Here is a 17,758-nt window from a genome sequence, read left to right on the forward strand (position 1 = left end):
TTTAGTAGCTCTATAATTCCATCCAATAGTGGAATATTACTTAAATCTTTATTGATAGGCAATAAGGTTATATTTAATTTTTTACCATTACAGTGTCACAGCAAACCTTCACAAGCACATGTATACAATCAGCAATTTCTCAGTCTTTTCTGACAAATAGCAATTAGATATTGTTTAAAGACATCAAAATGATAGTGATGTGTAATTTGCAATCTTTTGAGATTAATTGCAAAGTTTGCAAAGTTTGAGATCAATATACATCTTTTCCATTAACTTTATCATTATGCTGCTTTCCTAGTAGCTTCTAATTAATCTATTTTCTATATATTTCTAAGCATATTTTTTCATAACAGGCTTCTTGTCTACTTTAATTTTTCTAACACACTTTTGTTTCTGCAGTCAAGTAGGTTTGTATTTTTGTAATTTTCTATAACCTCTATGAGGTTATAGAAAATATGCAAATATGATCCTACAGTGAATTCATAACCTTTGTTAATAATACCAAGGTTTTCTACATGATGATCCCCAATTAACATATACCATAGATGTCTAAATTTGGACACAGTCTACTTTCTTACTTTCTTTTCAGATAAATGGATTAGTAATTAGATACATTTGAAAATTAATTAAAGCCTGCATTATATTGAATGTACACAAGTTAAAAAGGGAAATCACTAAACTGGAATTTCTTTTGGCTGTTTCCATTAATGCTCAGTGCCTGATCTCCATGGGTAAAAGTCAATGTTATCTCTGTGGGCTTCCTTTTGTGGGTGAGGAAAATTGTAATGATAGAGGAATAAGGCCACCATTCCTGAGTTTTTACTATGTCTGGCACCAGTTCTGAGCTCTTCACCTGCATGAACTCACAACTCCCCCTAATTCTGTAAGATGGGTACTACTATCATGTCCATTTTGTAGAGGAAGGAACTGAGATGTTAATTAGCATGTTTAGCATAGGGTGGAACCTGTCCCCTTCCTTACTCATTGCTCTATATTAAAAGAATTTTAGTGAAATACAGGAATGGTCCCAGTGATACAGGTGACTTCTGATAGTCCCCTGATTGTGCATTGACAATTATGAAGCCGTAGAATTTCCCCATAAAATATCTGAACACAAAAAATAACCCAGTCCAGTGTCTTCACTTTTAAGCCTCTGTCCCTGTTTTTCTATGAGCTGGGGCTCTTTTTGTTGAGAAAAGTTATTAGCTTTAATTTTATATATGGACCAAAATTTATTTTTTTACCATTTCACTTTTTTCTTTCAGATATTTAGCCCCATAAGGTCCAGTTTTAAGAAATTAATTTGGCAGTTATCAAATTTTGTGTGAAACCATTTTTGGCCATTTAGAATGAAGGGTGGCAGAATATGCTGCCCCCAAATATGCCACATTGGCATATGGATTATTTTGAGCTGAAAACAATTGAAAAGATACAGATTCAAGAAAAGCTCCCCACCCTTCTCCTATTTGCCTACAAGCAGGACATAAATACGCAGAGGCGCCCCTCTTCCCCTCACTACTGGGAAGGACAAAGCCTAATTATCAGAGACAACTAACTATAGACCCCATCAGCCTGGACAGGGCACCAGAGGAATCTACCTAACAAACTACAAACTAGCCTTTGTCTCCACCCTCAGAAACCTCAAACTGCTTTTCTTTCTTTGTCATTTTACCGCAAATTTATAACATGCCATGTAAGCTGGAGTTCTAAGCCACCTCTTCGAATTACTTACTTTTCCCTGGGGATATTTCATGTATACGTGAGACATGCATGTTAATAAAATTCTGTTTTTCTCTTATTAATATGGCTTTTACTACAGAGGTCTCAGCCAAGAAGTCACAAGAGTAGAGGGAAAATTATTTTCCCTCCCCTACAATAAGATATATTTTTAAAGTTTTTCTTCTAGTAACATGTGCATTTTCTATACAAGTTCCTAAAATGTTAGTATATAACATGAACATAGCCCTCCCTGCACCCTACCTCCCATTACACGTGCCTGTCCTCACTCCAGTGGTCGATCAGCTTTGTGAATAGTTGTGAGTTAATTACTTTTTTGAAAAGTTTTAGTAGCTAAATAAAAACTTCCTTTACCATCATTAGGTATTTTTCATTTCCCTCCCTAAAAAATACAAAAATGTTATGATCTTTTAGAAACTCAACTAATGTGATTAATTTTAGCACAGTTGCTGCTGCTAGAGAATGCTCCTGAAAGGACGTATTTCTTTGAAGAAAATGAGGTTGACATATTCCAGTTCACATCTCTGGGTGGAGTGTATCACTTGGATATTTTGGAGCTTCCCCCACAGTGTAAGCCGGTGAAGGGCTGGATGATTATGGAAGTAGGTTGATTCTTAAAATGCGTGAGTAAAATAACTTCTCACTCTTTATCTCAAATGCACTAACACCCAATGAACATTAACTCTATTAAGTAAGCACAAAAGGAAAAAATATAATTTTAAACCATCTTGAATTTATAAAATTTGAATCAGTACTAAAGGGACAGAATCGAAAACAATATGGATTTTAAACCTAGAATCATGCATGTTAACTTAATAGCGAACCTATAGCACCGTGTTTGCATTGCGTCAGTTTGGCCTTAATAATGATAGTCTGTTTTAGAGGCTGGAAAACTTTTTCTGTAAAGGGCCGGGTGGTAAATATTTTCATCTTCGCTGCCATACCTGCTCTGTTGCAACATCTCTGCTCTGCCATTGCAACGCTGAAACAGCCATATGTAAATGAATGGGCATGGTTAAATGTTAAATGTTATATACAAACACTGGTAGTGGGCTGTATTTTCCAGGGACCATAATTTGTGGGCTCTGGTCTAGATTAGCGGTTCCCTACATGTGGTCCCTTGACCAGAAACATCAGCGTCATCTGGCATCATCTAGGAATTCACTAGAAGTGCAAATTCATGGGCCCCACCTCCGTGGTGCTGAATCGGAAATTCTGGAGGTGTGAGACTCAGCAGCCTGTATTTTAGCAAAACACACCCAGAGAACCGCTGGTCTGGGTCCTTGATACACAAAACGTGGTCTATCAGTCAGCAGCATCTAAATGCATCGTTTGGGGTTTCACTCTGATCACCTGAACCTGTGTTTAACACGGCCCTCGGGGGATTCGTATGCACATTGGAGCTTGACAAGCCCTGATCCAGGTGTTGCCAGTGCTCCTGATGCGCGGACCACACTTGGAGTAGTAAGGCGCTGATAATAGCAGCGGTTAGATCATCTGTCAAGGAGTTTCTCGCGCCTGTTTTAACAAGTAGTAACATTTGCACTAGTATTGACTTGGTTTCTCTTTGGCTTGGCTCCCAAATATACCCGGCTCTGTTGTCATGGCCCTTCCCCCTTCCTGCTCCGCAGCCCTTCTTTTCTCTCTTCTCTCTCCTCTAACACCTCAGGTGCGCAGATTCCCAGGCACTTCTCAACTACATTTTAGAACATTGGTGCATTTTTGTTTTAGAGCAATATCCTCAACTTTTTTTTTCCATTATCACCTCTATAAGGAGCTCTTGTAAACATTTTTTTCCTCTAGCCAACCCCACCCCCACCATGGAATTTTAATGCTGCAGGGAGACTGTGCATCTGTGTATATGCGGCGTACATCTGTGCTTTATACATAAAAGAGTATGATTTCTCCACACTCCCCCAAACTGATTTTTACCCTGTTAGAGATGATACTGTCACTCCTTTCTCCTTTTCCCCTCAAATGAGAATGCATTTATTAGAGCAAGCCTCGGGGAGATAATCTGATCTATTGCCACTTTGAAAAATTTGTTTTAATCAGCCTGCCCTGCCTTGGGAATACTTGAAGAATAGTGGAGAGTCCAAGGAAGGTATTCCTTTGGTGAAGGTAGGCCTTCAAAAATCTTCATCTATTGGAAGGTCTCAGCCTGATCTGGGGTTTTCAAGGCTTCATCCGAAGATCTTTGTTAGGAAGTCCGGAGACCGCCACTCTGTGCTCTCCGTCTGAGCCCAGAGTCCTCCCTCACACTCCTGTTTTTCTCTCCTGCGACAAATGGGCCTTCCTACTTTTTTTCAAGTATCTTTTTAGTAATTTCCCCTCTCCTCGAGAATTTTTCCCCATCCAGTTTTTTTTTTGTAACATTTTTAACCTTTCCCCTTCCCTAGATCTTTTTCTACATTTAGATATGTGTTGCATTTAGAGAATGGACAGATCTCCCTTATCCCAGGGAAGTCTGCTGTTGATTTAATTTATTTTTTCCCAACTTTACTGAGATATAATTGCCCTGTAAGTCTAAGGTGTACAGTGTGATGATTTTTACTTTCATCCATTCACTTCCGCACTTGTTACACTGCTTATACTTGTTTCTCTCTTCACTGGCACACCATGGCCATGGCATTGGGACATGGGATCTGGGGTCCCATAGCTCTGTTTTTGAGTTCTGATGCCTCCATGAAGTCATTTTGTAATCATTGGAAAATTGCATGCTTTATGGAAGTCCCAGTTACCTTCTTTGTTTTTAAATTTAAATTTACAGTTTACATTCAATATTATTTTGTATTAGTTCCAGGTATACAGTATAGTGATTAGACAGTCATATACATTACATGATCCCCTGATATTTCCGGTACCCAACTGGCACCATACATAGTTATTACAGTATGTAATGACTTTACATCCCCATGACTATTTTGTAACTGCTAATTTGTACTTCTCAGTCTTTTCACCTTTTTCACCCACTTCTCAGTTACCTTCTTTGTTAAATATAAGCCTATAGAACTGCTTGGGGGAATACAATGCCGAGTAAGTCCCAGCCTAGAACTTGGCCCATGAGAGGGTTTTTTAATTACATTCAAATTTAGTGATTATTTTCCCCTCTCAATCATTATCTTTTAATTTTGTTGTGACATTTTGTTAGTTAATCTATAATTAAACGGGAGTGAACTTTAGTGTGAGGGGCAGGGGCTGAGTGGAAGAGGCAAAGGGGGATGGAAATGGGGATATCTCTAATAGTGTCAACAATAAAAATATATATATAACTATATAGCTTATTCAGCAATATTTACATCTTTAGCTGTTACCAGTCAGCTTCTAATTTGGTATTATTTTGGTTATTTTTAAAAGATACTCAAAGAAGGATTACAGAAATATGTATATCCTCCAGCAACTACAGAAGACTTTGAAACAGAAAATGCTTTCCCACCTATAGACGTCATGCTTCAGGTTCATAAGAATGTGATCTTTTTTGAGGATCCTACGGTCGCAAGATGGGATGCTGAAGGTACAGCAATGCGTTTAACCAGCTTTGATTATTACGTAATGAAAAAGGTATACTAATATAAATCAATACAGGAAATGCAGTAAGTAAACTATTCTTATATATTTCTGTACCAGTTCTGGGGTCTATGTCTTATTTCCTCTCTGTGGAAATAAATAGGGTGTGGAGTTAAAAAATTTATTGAACTTTATGACTCAGTGTATATATTTGCCATAATCTGTGAAGAATTACAATTCAGATTGGGGTTAAAATTTGATTATTTTAATGTTAATAATTTATAAATTATAAATCTTTCTTTAAATATATTTTATTGATTATGCTATTAAAGTTGTCCCATTTCCCCCCCTTTATTCCCCTCTGCCCTGCACACCCCCTCCCACCCGAATTCCCCTCCTTTAGTTCATGTGCATGGGTCATACCTAAAAGTTCTTTGGTTTCTACATTTCCCATACTATTCTTGACCTCCCCCTGTCTATTTCCTACCTACTATTTATGCTACTTATTCTCTGTACCTTTTCCCCCTCTCTCCCCCTCCAGTCCCCCAGTGATAACCCCCCCTTTGATCTCCATTTCTGTGACTCTGTTCCTGTTCTAGTTGTTTGCTTAATTTGTTTTTGTTTTAGGTTTGGTTATTAATAACTGTGAGTTTATTGTTGTTTTACTCTTCATAGTTATGATCTTCTTTTTCTTAGATAAGTCCCTTTCACATTTCATATAATAAGGGCTTAGTGATGATGAACTCCTTTAACTTGACCTTATCTGGGAAGCACTTTATCTGCCCTTCTGTTATAAATGATAGCTTTGCTGGATAGAGTAATCTTGGATTACTCTAGGATTAGGTCCTTGCCTTTCATGACTTTGAATACTTCTTTCCAGCCCCTTCTTGCCTGCAAGGTTTCTTTTGAGTAATCAGCTGATAGTCTCGGGAACTTCTTTGTAGTAACTGTCTCCTTTTTTCTTGCTGCTTTTAAGATTCTCTCATTTTTAATCTTGGCTAATGTAATTATAATGTGCTTTGGTGTGTTCCTCCTTGGGTCCAACTTCTTTGGGACTCTCTGAACTACCTGGACTTCCTGAAAGCCTATTTCCTTTGCCAGATTAGGGAGGTTCTCCTTCATTATGTTTTCAAATAAGTTTTCAATTTCTTGTTCCTCTTCTCCTTCTGGCACCCCTATGATTCAGATGTTGAAATGTTTAAAGATGTCCTGGAGGTTCCTAAGCCTCTCCTCATTTTTTTTGAATTCTTGTTTCCTCATTCTTGTTTCCTCATTTCTTGTTTCTTCATTCTGTTCCAGTTGAATGTTTCTTTCTTCCTTCTGGTCCACACCATTGATATGAGTTCCAGTTTCCTTCCCATCACTGTTTGTTCCTTGCATATTTTCCTTTATTTCACTTTTCATAGGCTTCATTTTTTCATCTAATTTGTGACCATATTCAACCAATTCTGTGAGATCCTGATTACCAGTGTTTTGAACTGTGCATCTGATAAGTTGGCTCTTTGTCGCTTAGTTGTATTTTTTCTGGAGCTTTGATCTGTTCTTTCATCTGGGCCATTTTTTTTCTGTCCCAGCGCACCTCTTATGTAGTAAGGGGCGGAGCCTTAGGTATTCACCAGGGCGTGGCAACCCAGTCTCTGTTGTGACGCTATATATAGGGGAAGGGTCTGAGAGGGAACAATGCAGCTTGCTCTGCTCTCTGCAGGTTTTCAGTCACTCCCTCCACTACCTACAATCAAATTGGACCCTTCTGGTGCTGATTCCTGGGTGGGTGGGCTTGTGCACGCTCTAGGCCCCTGTGGGTCTCTCCAACAAGCTCTCCTGTGAGTCTGCGAGTTTCTCCTGCTGCCTCAACCCCCCACAGGTGTTTTCAATCAGAGGTTTGAGGCCTTATTTCCCCGCACTGGAGCCTTGGATTTTGTGGTCTGTCTTGCTCCCCTGTTGTTTCTCTTGGTTTACCTGCACACAAATGTGGCACCGCCCTGTCCACAAGCTGCAGCCTCCCTGGCCTGCCAGCCACCACCTTGCCTTGTGTCTTCTCTGCCCGTGTGCCCATCTCTGCCCCTCCTGCCGGTCTGGGTGAGTGTTTCTTCTTTAACTCCTGGGTTGTTGGACTTCCATACAGTTTGATTTTCTGTTAGTTCTGGTTGTTTTTTGTTTTTAAATTTGTTGTTGTCCTTCTTTTGGTTGTGCGAGGAGGCACAGTGTGTCTGTCTACACCTCCATCTTGGCCGGAAGTATATAAATTATAAATCTTATTACAACCAAGTATTGAAGTATTGGGCATGGGTAGTGGGCATATGGAAAACCTAAGAAAGAAGAAAACTAGCTACTGTGTGCGTCTTTAAAACTTCTAATTGTTGAAACAGGAAAATACCGCATACTCAAATGTTAAATAAGTATCATAAATCAGAAATACTAATAGAAATACTAAGTAATGATTCACTGATCGTTAACATGTAGTATTTTGGCTTGGCTGGCTGAAGTTTGAAATGTCTTGGTCTTGTGAATTAACGTATGCAGTTTGGAGGCTCCTAGATGAGAGCTGTAAGCTTTGTTTTTAGTGGGAGTTATTTTACATTCATCTGTTTATTTGTGAAGAAATTTACATATTTGGTGATAGGTTGGAAACAGTTTAGATCACTAAATAACAGCTACTATTTAATCTATTTATTTAGCTGTGGGGACAAAGAATTTAGGAACTTCTCTACCAAGAAGGATAAATTTGGGGGAGTTTAAACAATTTTATGATTGCTATAATATTCCATGCTTTTGCTTGTGTACACAGAGCTACAAGATAACATGTACATTCTAGAAATAGTTTATGTATTATAAACAGTAGATTTCTAACAATACATTAAACTATAAAATACATTCAAAATAAACAAGTAGGTAATTTCTTCCTTTTATGTTGCCTTAGAAGTTTTACTTATCCTTTCCTTTAATGATGTTTGCAAATATTTGTTATATTAAAAATTATTCACACTAAATTAGAATTAAACATGATAAATTATTGACATGATTTAGCAAAATATAACTTGTAAAATTTGATTCTAACCATAGTCATTAGACAGCATACAACTCCAGTATTTTTTAAACCATGAGGAAACTTTTTGCTAGGAAAGAACAGAAACTTGGAGAATGTATTTATAGGTGTTACTTAATTTTTACCTTCACAAATTGAATTGTTAATGCAAAAACAAAAAGGGGAAATAAAAATAACTTAGTTTGTCAGCATAATTGTATTTGTTATATTAAAGAGTCAAACATAGTCAGTAGAACCACGAATGTGAGAAGAGGAGAAAGCCAAGTGTGAATGGAGAGGGCATTCTGGGAAAATAACGATTCATTCACTTGTTGCACAAATATGCTAGACAAAAAAGGTCCAGAGATAGATGAGTTCTGTCCTCTGGGAGTTTTCCAAGTTGTAGCGGAGGCAGGCAGGGCAAACTGCATGACATAATGTGGTGGGGCCACAGATGGAAGTGCTGTGGAGCAGTGATCGGGGCTGTCTGCAGAGTGAAGGATGAAATAGTGAACAGGCCCTGAAGAGACTAAGAGAATATTCTTACATGAGACTTCACGTGGGCCTATGTCTTCCTTTCTTGGGTGTATACCTAGGAGTGGAATTGCTGAGCTGAATGATAAATTTATGCCAACTTTTTAAGAAACTGCCAAATTGTTTTTCAGAGTAGCTGTACAATTTTATATGCCTGCTAGCAATGTGAGTTTTCCCATTTCTCTGCATCCTTGCCAGTGTTTTTTATTCTGTCTTTTTTACTATAACTATTGCAGTGGGTATGACATGGTGTCGTGGTTTTAATTTGTATTTCCTTAATGACTGATAATGTTGAGCATCTTTTTTAATGTATTTATTATTCTTTCATATATTTTCTTTGGTGAAATGTTTATTCAAATCCTTTACCCATTTTTCAACTGGGTTGTGTTTTTTTATTGAATTTATTGGGGTTACATTGGTTAATAAAATTATACAGGTTTAAGGTATACAACCATATAACATATCATCCATATGGTATAATAATGTGCTCCCAATCCCAAGTCGTGTCTCCTCTATCACCATTTCTTCCCCCTTTAACTGGGTTGTGTTGTATTATTGAGTTGTTAGAGACAGAAAAGACCACCTATTATATGATTGCATTTACATGAAAAGTCCAGAAAAGACAAATCTTTAGAGACAGGAAGTGTATTAATGGTTGCCTGGGGCTGGAAGGTGGGAATGGGAATTAACTATGAGTGGGCATAGGGAACTTATCTGGAAGATAGTCATGTTCTGAAACTGGATTGTGGTGATGGTTGCACAACTGAGTAACTTTACTAAAATAATTTCATTGTATACCTAAGACAGGCAAGTTTTAAAGCTGTTTTAAAAAAGAGGAAAAGAGGTTCTTTAAAATATTAAGGAAGATTAATATTTTCCTAGGGAAAATAGGGAAACAGAACTGCATTTGCAGAGGTACACAGGTGTATGGGGTCATTGGGGAAGGGAAAAAGGTGTGGCTGAAATCAGGTGTGAGGGGGGTAAGGGATGAAGCCAGAAATGTGGGTCAAAGCTTCATTGAAAGGTCTTACATACTATGCTGGTGAGTTTGTACTTGATCCTCCCCAGGAGACAGGAAGAAACTCCCAGCAAAGTGGACTTTTTGTTGCGATTCTATTCTAAATGTAAAAGATAAATTTATACACAATGCCATTATTTCAGTAGTTTCACTCAACCTTTTGTACAGGAAAAAAAATGAGACCTATGTCATTTTCTTCACTTATTCTAAAGGTAAACACTGGAAAACTGATGGTATCAGTAACGTATCTTACAAATCAGGAGAAAGACTTATAACATTCAGCCTGGAGACTTTTGGCCCTGTTACTTTGATTCAAGATACTCATATAAACATGCCATACCAGTCATGGGAACTAAGACCACTTGACGTGAATCGAGTACTGTTGACTGTGACTACAGTATTTACTGAGATTCAAATACACATTAAGGTAAATCGCTGTTACAGCAAGTCATATCCAAGAGGTAAACCTCATTGAGGACTGTAAGAGAGTGTGGCAAAGCTATCAATCACTGGTAAATTTCATATTGAAATGTTTTTTAATAAATATGTTTAACATATACCTTGAGCTGTAGTACACCACTCAATAAAGTTACAAAAAAATCATTGCATGATGCACTTGAAATGGGTAAATTTATGACGTGTAAAGTACACCTTGCTAAAATTGTTCTAAGAGAGAGAGCCTGAAATCCCTTATGAATGTGGCAGGAAGACTAGATATCATCAGACTTCGCTTTTAAAAGCAGATGAGAGATGTGAATTCTTTACGCCTTCAAGGTGCCAGTTTAAACTTTGTAAACTTTAAAACTGTATGATGATTTTGCATTATTATGTTAAATCTTATATGTGTAAAAAATTATCCTTAAAGTTGTACCATGATTGCTATCAAATAGCTATTATTATTCAATAGAAACATATGCAGTAGTCTTAGGATATAACTTATAAAATAGGAGACCTGCAAGACCCTTTAGTCCAGTCCCGTGATTGTTCATATTAAAGACCAAGAATTGACACACTGCTTAAGGCAATTAAGACTTTGTGGGGGAGCTTTCAGAGTGGTCCCAGAACATGTCTGTCCTGCATTCTTCTTGATGTAGAATGAAATAGGAGTTTTAAAAGATGGTATAAAGAACCCAAAGGCTAGAACACAAACGATAATGAAGTAATGATTTATTAAAAGCTCTTTTTCCTCATTGAAACTAGGAAGACCTCTGCATGTTAGCTTCAATTAAACTAAATAACAAAAAGCATTACTCTATTTTGGAAGGAAAATGGATGACTCTTATTTCTTTCATTATTGCTTTGAAAGAAGCTGGACTGAATATCTTTCCTACTGGTCACTCTCATTTTTATGTTGTTACAAACTATAAGGTAAGAATGAGTCTTTCCAAATTTAATGTAATGGACATTTAGAATGCTAGCAAGAATTAACTTTTATATAAATCTTAAGGTCCATTATGGGTTTTCTATATTCACTTACATAAGATTATATAGTTAGAAAGGAAGGAATAAATGGCAAGACCAGAAATTCAGAGTTCTCACAAGTTTAACAATTTCCCCAAGAAAGTAAGCCGGAGTGACAAATGGAGCCCATCCACAGCCGGCTGGCGTCAGTGCAGAGAGAGTCAGGGCAACTTCACATCCCTATAGCTTCTTGCTTCTTCCAGACTGGGTACGTGTGAGATTTCTTAAAAGAGTAAGTGACTCAGCAGTTTCCCACCCATGATAAGTCAGGTGAAATTAAACATACACACGAACAACCGGCAGACAAAATGCACTTCTGCCTGTTTCTGGCAGAGCCTCCTTGTCTACATACTGCTTTGTGTTACTCGTAAGGCTTTAGTTAAATGAGATCCTTCCAGGCTAACCTGTGAGCTCTTTGAGGATGGGGGCCGTTTTCTAATCAACTTTGATTGATTCTTCTAGCATCTAGCATATTCCCAGAATACAGAAGATGTTTAATAAACGTTTATGACATGTAAATGAAGACACAGTAGTTTCTAATCGTGAAAGGTGTTTTGGGCAGACAAGCTCAATACTCAAGAACAAGTTCATAATACACCAGAAAATGACAATGTAGGCAGACATTCATATAACATCTGAAAAGAATTATATCAATAAGAATGTGTATATGTGTAGGAAAAAATAAAACCACCTTAGTGTTAGTAACTCAAACAACCAGTTACTCTGCATATGCTGAATGTAATGCACTATTAATCTTTTCAGAATATTCAAGAATTTCCTTTTCTGAGCACCTATATTGTAGGCATTGTTTTATTTGCTTAGGATATGGTAATGAATTTTTTTTTAAGTTTCCTGTCCTTGTGGAGCTTACATTCTAGTAGAGGGAGGCAAAAATGATCAATAAACATAAAAAATAAAATGGCCTCATGTCAAAGATGGATAAAGTGCTATGGGAAAAAGAAAATGCAGATCAGAAACACTAGGCTTAGAGCAGTGCACAGTACCAGATAGGATACTGGGGGCCCAGTGAGAAGATAAGATTCGAGGTGGGAATTTAACCAAGTGGTATCATAGGAAGCAGCTTCCAGGCCGAGTGGTTGGGTATGCTTGAATAGTGGAGGAGCGGCAAGGAGGCCGGGCGCCTTGAGGTGAGGGCAAAGGGAGAATAAAAGACAAGGTCAGAGATAATGGGGTTTACGTGGGGGGGGGGGGGGCGTCAGATCACACAGGCCCTCGTAGACCACTGTCAGGACTTTGGATTCTATTCTGAGAGAATGGAAAAGCCATTGCTTCGTTTTGAGAGGAATCATGTAACCTGACTTACATTTTAAGTGGATTTTTCGGTGTTGAGGATAGATTTATAGGAGGCCAAGAATGGAAGGGAAGGTTGTTGCGAAGGCTCTGTGATCAACTCTGTATCTTGTATATTGACAGGTGCCTTTGGTAGAAATGAAAGCTTATCGACAAATGGCCCTGCTAAGTCCTGCTTTTGCATTTGGTTGGAGCAGGTGGAATACGCAATGCGGTTCTAAAAATGTTGTATTTAAGGTATAGTATGCAAAAACCCATAACATTACTTTGTCCTTCAAAGGAAAAGGTACTCAAAAGATAAATGAATGTAGGCCATGATTTCTCCTCTTAAAAAGGCGAAAAAAAATTAACATTCAAAATAGTTTTAAAACTTTTTTTTAATTGTGAAAAATATAAAACTAAACTATGTAAAAGTTCTGCTTTCCTTGTCTGTTATGGTACCAAATGCTCTTCATTTCAGACTAGAGTCATTATAGCTCTTTATAGTGCCTCAAGAACAAATGGAAGCCTTTAATATGAATGTGTATCTATGATTCACGAACTCTCCTCTAAGAGAGTGAGGCCTCCAATTTAACTCTCAGGCCCGCTAAATTCTAAAAGCTGACTGACAAATGTTTTAGTGTAAATTAGCCACCATATTTATTTACTTTGTTTATTGTGTTTCTCCCAGTAGAATGTAAGCTCCTTGAGTTATTGATTAACATTCTGTGGGTTTTTTTTCTTTGTTTTCTTGTTATTGTTATTACATCCCCAGCAACTAGAATAGTATCTGGCACATAATAGCCACTCAATAAATATTTGTTGAATGAATTAATACATTTTGATAAGTTCTATAAACACCAATATTTAGGGGACTGAGTTGAGCCCTTTAAATGACACTATCCTGTCAAAATAACTAATAGAAGAGGATTTCTCTAATTTTCTTTCTTTAGGTGAGTGAACACCTTAATAAAGAAGAACCTATTCAAAACCCTAATTGGGCACTTTTAATGTTCAATGGCGATAGAGCACAAAGGCTCAAGATTGACGAATATAGTGAGGCATTCTCTGAAGCTCTTAAAGAAGAAACTGAGTTTCATTCCACTGTCTACCACATGGTTAAAGATTTTGCTTCTGAAGGAGCAATGGAGAAAATCAGGAGCTCCAAATGCCAGTTAATTGACTCTGTATGCCATATGCTACTCTCGATTAGACTACTCAGCTATTCTTAGTCTCTACTGATAAATTTTATTCAGTATGAAGAATCAAGCAACTTGGAGAAAAATCAGGTATTTCCTCAACAAAATGTATTAAGTGAATATATTTCAAATAGGCTGCTAAAATGATCTAATCAGCAATTACACTCAAATTTTATTTTTTTAAATGTGGGTTTTTTCCCCCTATGAATACCAGCCCACTGAGAGTTAGCTTTCACTGTATGAAGATTTAATGATTCTTTATTTCAATAAATTTTAACAAACAATATATAATATCTTCTCCTCAAAAAGCTCATTAAAAGATCATGGGGAGGTATTCACACAAAAAAAGGGAATTTAAAAATCTTATAGTCATTCTGAGAACTTCTGGTTCCAGGCTCTACTTTCCCAGCTAAAAGTTACTAATTTACAAAATTCAGATACTGAAACTTTAAAAATCAAGATACACACGTTAGGATGTTCTACAGTCACACTGGTGGTGGACCGTTGTGTCGGAGTTGGGTAAATGGCCACAAGATATGTTCTAGAGACGTCCAGGAGCCCCCTTCCTGGGTGGGAGCGGCATCCACGGACTTCTGGAAAAATCGGCCTGTGAGGAAGCTTATCAAAGCTGCAAACAGTACAATTAACACCACAGAAAGCCAGAGTGCCCTATTAGCCTTCCTGATGGAAGTCTTGAGATTCGTTGCCCAGGAAGCCATCGTGTCATAACTATAAGGGAAACACAAATTCAGAATTTGGTCATCACGGCAATCTGTTGTTAGAAACACTGCTTTTGCCAGCAATGCCAATCAAGTCATTGACCTGCCATGTACACCCCCAACACCACTTGTAATAAACTACATAATGGAATCTGCTGTCTGGCTTCGGTCGCAACCTGCCCCATCCCGTTATAATTGTTAGAATGAAAGGAATAACATGTTATGGTGAGAATCTGAAAACGACATGATTTAGGCATTATGTAACTCCTAACAAGTACATATGAGTATCTCATTCTGTCAACCAGGTAGGACATGTCCCTACAGTCGAAACAAAAATATCATTTATTGAGTAGATATATGTGTATGTACATATGTATATATGAACATGTCACTTATTTCTTACCATACCTTAGATTTGTTTGGTGAACTGAAATTTAAAACTATTTCTTTTAGAAACACCCACCAAAAACCTTATTATAGTATCACTTAAGTCTTTGAAAATCATTAAATCTGGGCTAACCACTGTACTAAGCATTTTACACACACTAGTCCATTTAATGGTGACAACAAGACAATGACAGAGGTACTAGTCTCATCCCTGTTTTATAGATGAAGAAACTGGTGCTCAGAGATGGATGAACGTGCCCAGTCTCACAGCCAGTTAGAGAGCTGGAGGTGAGCCGGGGCCATCTGGCTGCAGGGCCAGGTTCCAACACTGAACTCTCCTGCCTGTTGTAACTCATAGGTTCAGGGATAACCCCTGGAGACCCTATGAAGTTTGTTATTCATCTTAAAATTTAACAACTTGACAGGTCTTTCAGTAAAGTCATTTAATCAAGAGTAATACTGTTAACCCTGCCTTACTTTCCCAGTTCCACTAAAATGATATAATTTGGCAGATAGATGACTTACATTGAAGAGACGTCCCATTTTGATGGATTATTTCTCTTTTCAGAAAGACTTGGCTTTCTTGTCCTTTCTTCTATTTCTTCTCCAGGTGGTTCTGAGTCATCTTTAGTTCTGTAAATAGGTATTTTTTAAATACTCAAAACTAAAGATAAAATGCTATAAAGTGTTGCTAAATTTTACTGCATTAATAAACATGCTCACAAATATTTATTTTGCCTTAGAATGATTTGATAAATATCTGATTCTAAACATCAAATCACCAAATTTATATATTTAACCATTTTGTTTTCATTAAGTAGTATTCTACCACATGAGCTTTAATAACCTCTCTTAGTTGATTTTACTCTTTGTAGGTTTTCAATCAATGCTAAATTAGAGTAACTTAAGAGTGTTATTTCTTCTCTTTCTCCAAAAATATTAACTTTAAAACTGCTTATGAAAATATTTTCAGTGTAAAGCTAGTTAAAATATACTAGCAGTATTCAGTGATCTGGCAAATAGCAATTGAATTGATTTTACTTTAAATAAAATCATAGTATCTACAGAAGGATTCCCTTACCTGAACAAAACTTTGTTTCATTACTATGCTCATTGATGAGTTCCTAGTTTGATTTGAGTTTTGATATCTCAAGTTCAAAATGCCCTCACAATTGCCAAAGAGAACTGTGTCTCAAAGATGGTGCTTTAGTCAAACAAATGTAGGGAACGTATGTGGCAGACTGCAGTCTAGTTTTGAAAGGAAACAAGGCCCCAAAGCCAGGACCAACTGCATTCTTGTAAGATTCTCAAGGTTTCAGTCTTTTGTTTACAAAGACTTCTCAGTAAAAAATCATACCACAATAACAAAAAGCAAGTAATATATTGTAATATTTTGCAGGAAAGTCTTGATTTTTTTTGCACCCCAGATCAGAGAATATCTATTATGGTAACTCTAAAAGAGTTTTCAGTACGTGCAACAGGATTATTTAAACACACAGGAGAAACACAAACTTTCAGGGGTGTCCAACCTTTTGGTGTCTCTGGGCTACACTGGAAGAAGAGTTGTCTGGGGCTACATATTAAATCCACAAACATTAATGAAAACTGATGAGAAAAAAAATGGTTTTAAGTAAATTTATGATTTTGTGTTGGGCCACATTCATAGCCTTCCTGGCCACATGTGGCCCGTGGGCTGCGGGCTGGACACCCCTGGAGGCCCTGGGTCTTGTACTCATCTTTGCATACCTTAGGTTGAGTGCCGTGTCTGTTACATAGCAGGTACTCAGTGAACATGTACAACATGATCGTAAAATAATTTCACTGAGATCTCTACAGATGAGAAACTGAGACCAAGGAAGTTTAAAGCAATTTGTCCAATGTCACCCAATGACTTAGAGGCATTCGTTCATATCCCTCCTTCCTGCCCTCACTCTTGTGCTTTAGAAGTATGTTTTATTTAACTTGCTAGATATAGAGATAGTAATACAGAGTTTGTTTCCCCTGCTCTTTATTTATGTAAAGGGAAGATATATATAATGCACATATATTACACATGTGCCTATGATTTATATATTTTATATATATATATATATAATTCATGTATTTTTTTAAAAAAATGGATATTTTACTTCTGTGGCTCTTTATTCACCACCCCCCCCCCCCCCCGCTGGCCAGATGCCTATACAGGAAAAAAATTACCTTCACAAATCTGGCAAATTTCAGGGTCTTTTCTAACTTAGGACCCCAACCCTTGCAGTTCGGAGCACTACAAGAGGCAATGTGCTCACAAATAGCATTTATACAGTGCCGTATAGTTTATAAGTCTTAAACAATGGCCTATCTTTTTGGTGATGCAGTGCTGATCTCATCTCCACAGAATTGAAATGATCCCCTCTGTTCATGCCCCAGCTCACATTAAGTTAGCAAACACACCAAGCTTCACCTACTTTAGCTCACATTTTTCTTCTTCACCATCTGCCCAGGAATAGGTGCTGATAAATCGATGTAATGAGGGACGGTGTTCACTCTGCTTTGACCCCAAAATTCGCCTACGTAAAGATGATTATATCCACTCATCAAATCAAATACATCCATAGCCATTAATTTATTTCCCACTACCTAAATCAATACAAACATTATATGTGCTAATTATTTTCCTTGGCAGTCACATAATACTTATTTCATCATAAAACATTTTCACTGTGTGCCAATTTTTATAATTACTCTGCTTCTATCAAATGCACACATTTACTTTAGCACAGTTTAAAATAGCAAAGTTCCCAAAGAGCAACCACGTAATTACACTTACCAACTGCTTGACCTCCTACTGAATCGGTCATTGTTTTCCATCCCAGCCACCTTTAATGTTCCGATGTTAAAG

The 17,758-nt window shown here is 37.3% G+C and overlaps 2 protein-coding genes across 7 annotated transcripts in view; one reads left to right on the top strand and one right to left on the bottom strand.

Moving 5' to 3' along the window:
- Nucleotides 1-13,804, top strand: part of DNAI7 (dynein axonemal intermediate chain 7) — a 62,938-nt gene extending 49,134 nt beyond the window's left edge. For all 3 annotated transcript variants that reach the window (XM_045184260.3, XM_071221062.1, XM_053921716.2), the window contains 6 exons: nt 2,179-2,339; nt 5,095-5,251; nt 10,034-10,248; nt 11,022-11,189; nt 12,717-12,830; nt 13,526-13,804. In XM_045184260.3, the coding sequence (XP_045040195.2) occupies nt 2,179-2,339; nt 5,095-5,251; nt 10,034-10,248; nt 11,022-11,189; nt 12,717-12,830; nt 13,526-13,804 (1,094 nt within the window). The remainder of the gene's footprint in view (nt 1-2,178; nt 2,340-5,094; nt 5,252-10,033; nt 10,249-11,021; nt 11,190-12,716; nt 12,831-13,525) is intronic.
- The window catches only part of IRAG2 (inositol 1,4,5-triphosphate receptor associated 2), a 72,303-nt gene continuing 68,258 nt past the window's right edge, over nt 13,714-17,758 (bottom strand). For all 4 annotated transcript variants that reach the window (XM_024575670.4, XM_045184257.3, XM_045184258.3 and 1 more), the window contains 4 exons: nt 17,687-17,736; nt 17,325-17,426; nt 15,403-15,510; nt 13,714-14,500 (listed from right to left, as the gene is read on the bottom strand). In XM_024575670.4, the coding sequence (XP_024431438.3) occupies nt 14,257-14,500; nt 15,403-15,510; nt 17,325-17,426; nt 17,687-17,736 (504 nt within the window). In that variant the 3' untranslated portion in view covers nt 13,714-14,256. The remainder of the gene's footprint in view (nt 14,501-15,402; nt 15,511-17,324; nt 17,427-17,686; nt 17,737-17,758) is intronic.

Source organism: Desmodus rotundus, chromosome 3 (assembly GCF_022682495.2).
Source record: "Desmodus rotundus isolate HL8 chromosome 3, HLdesRot8A.1, whole genome shotgun sequence".
Lineage (NCBI taxonomy): Eukaryota > Metazoa > Chordata > Mammalia > Chiroptera > Phyllostomidae > Desmodus > Desmodus rotundus.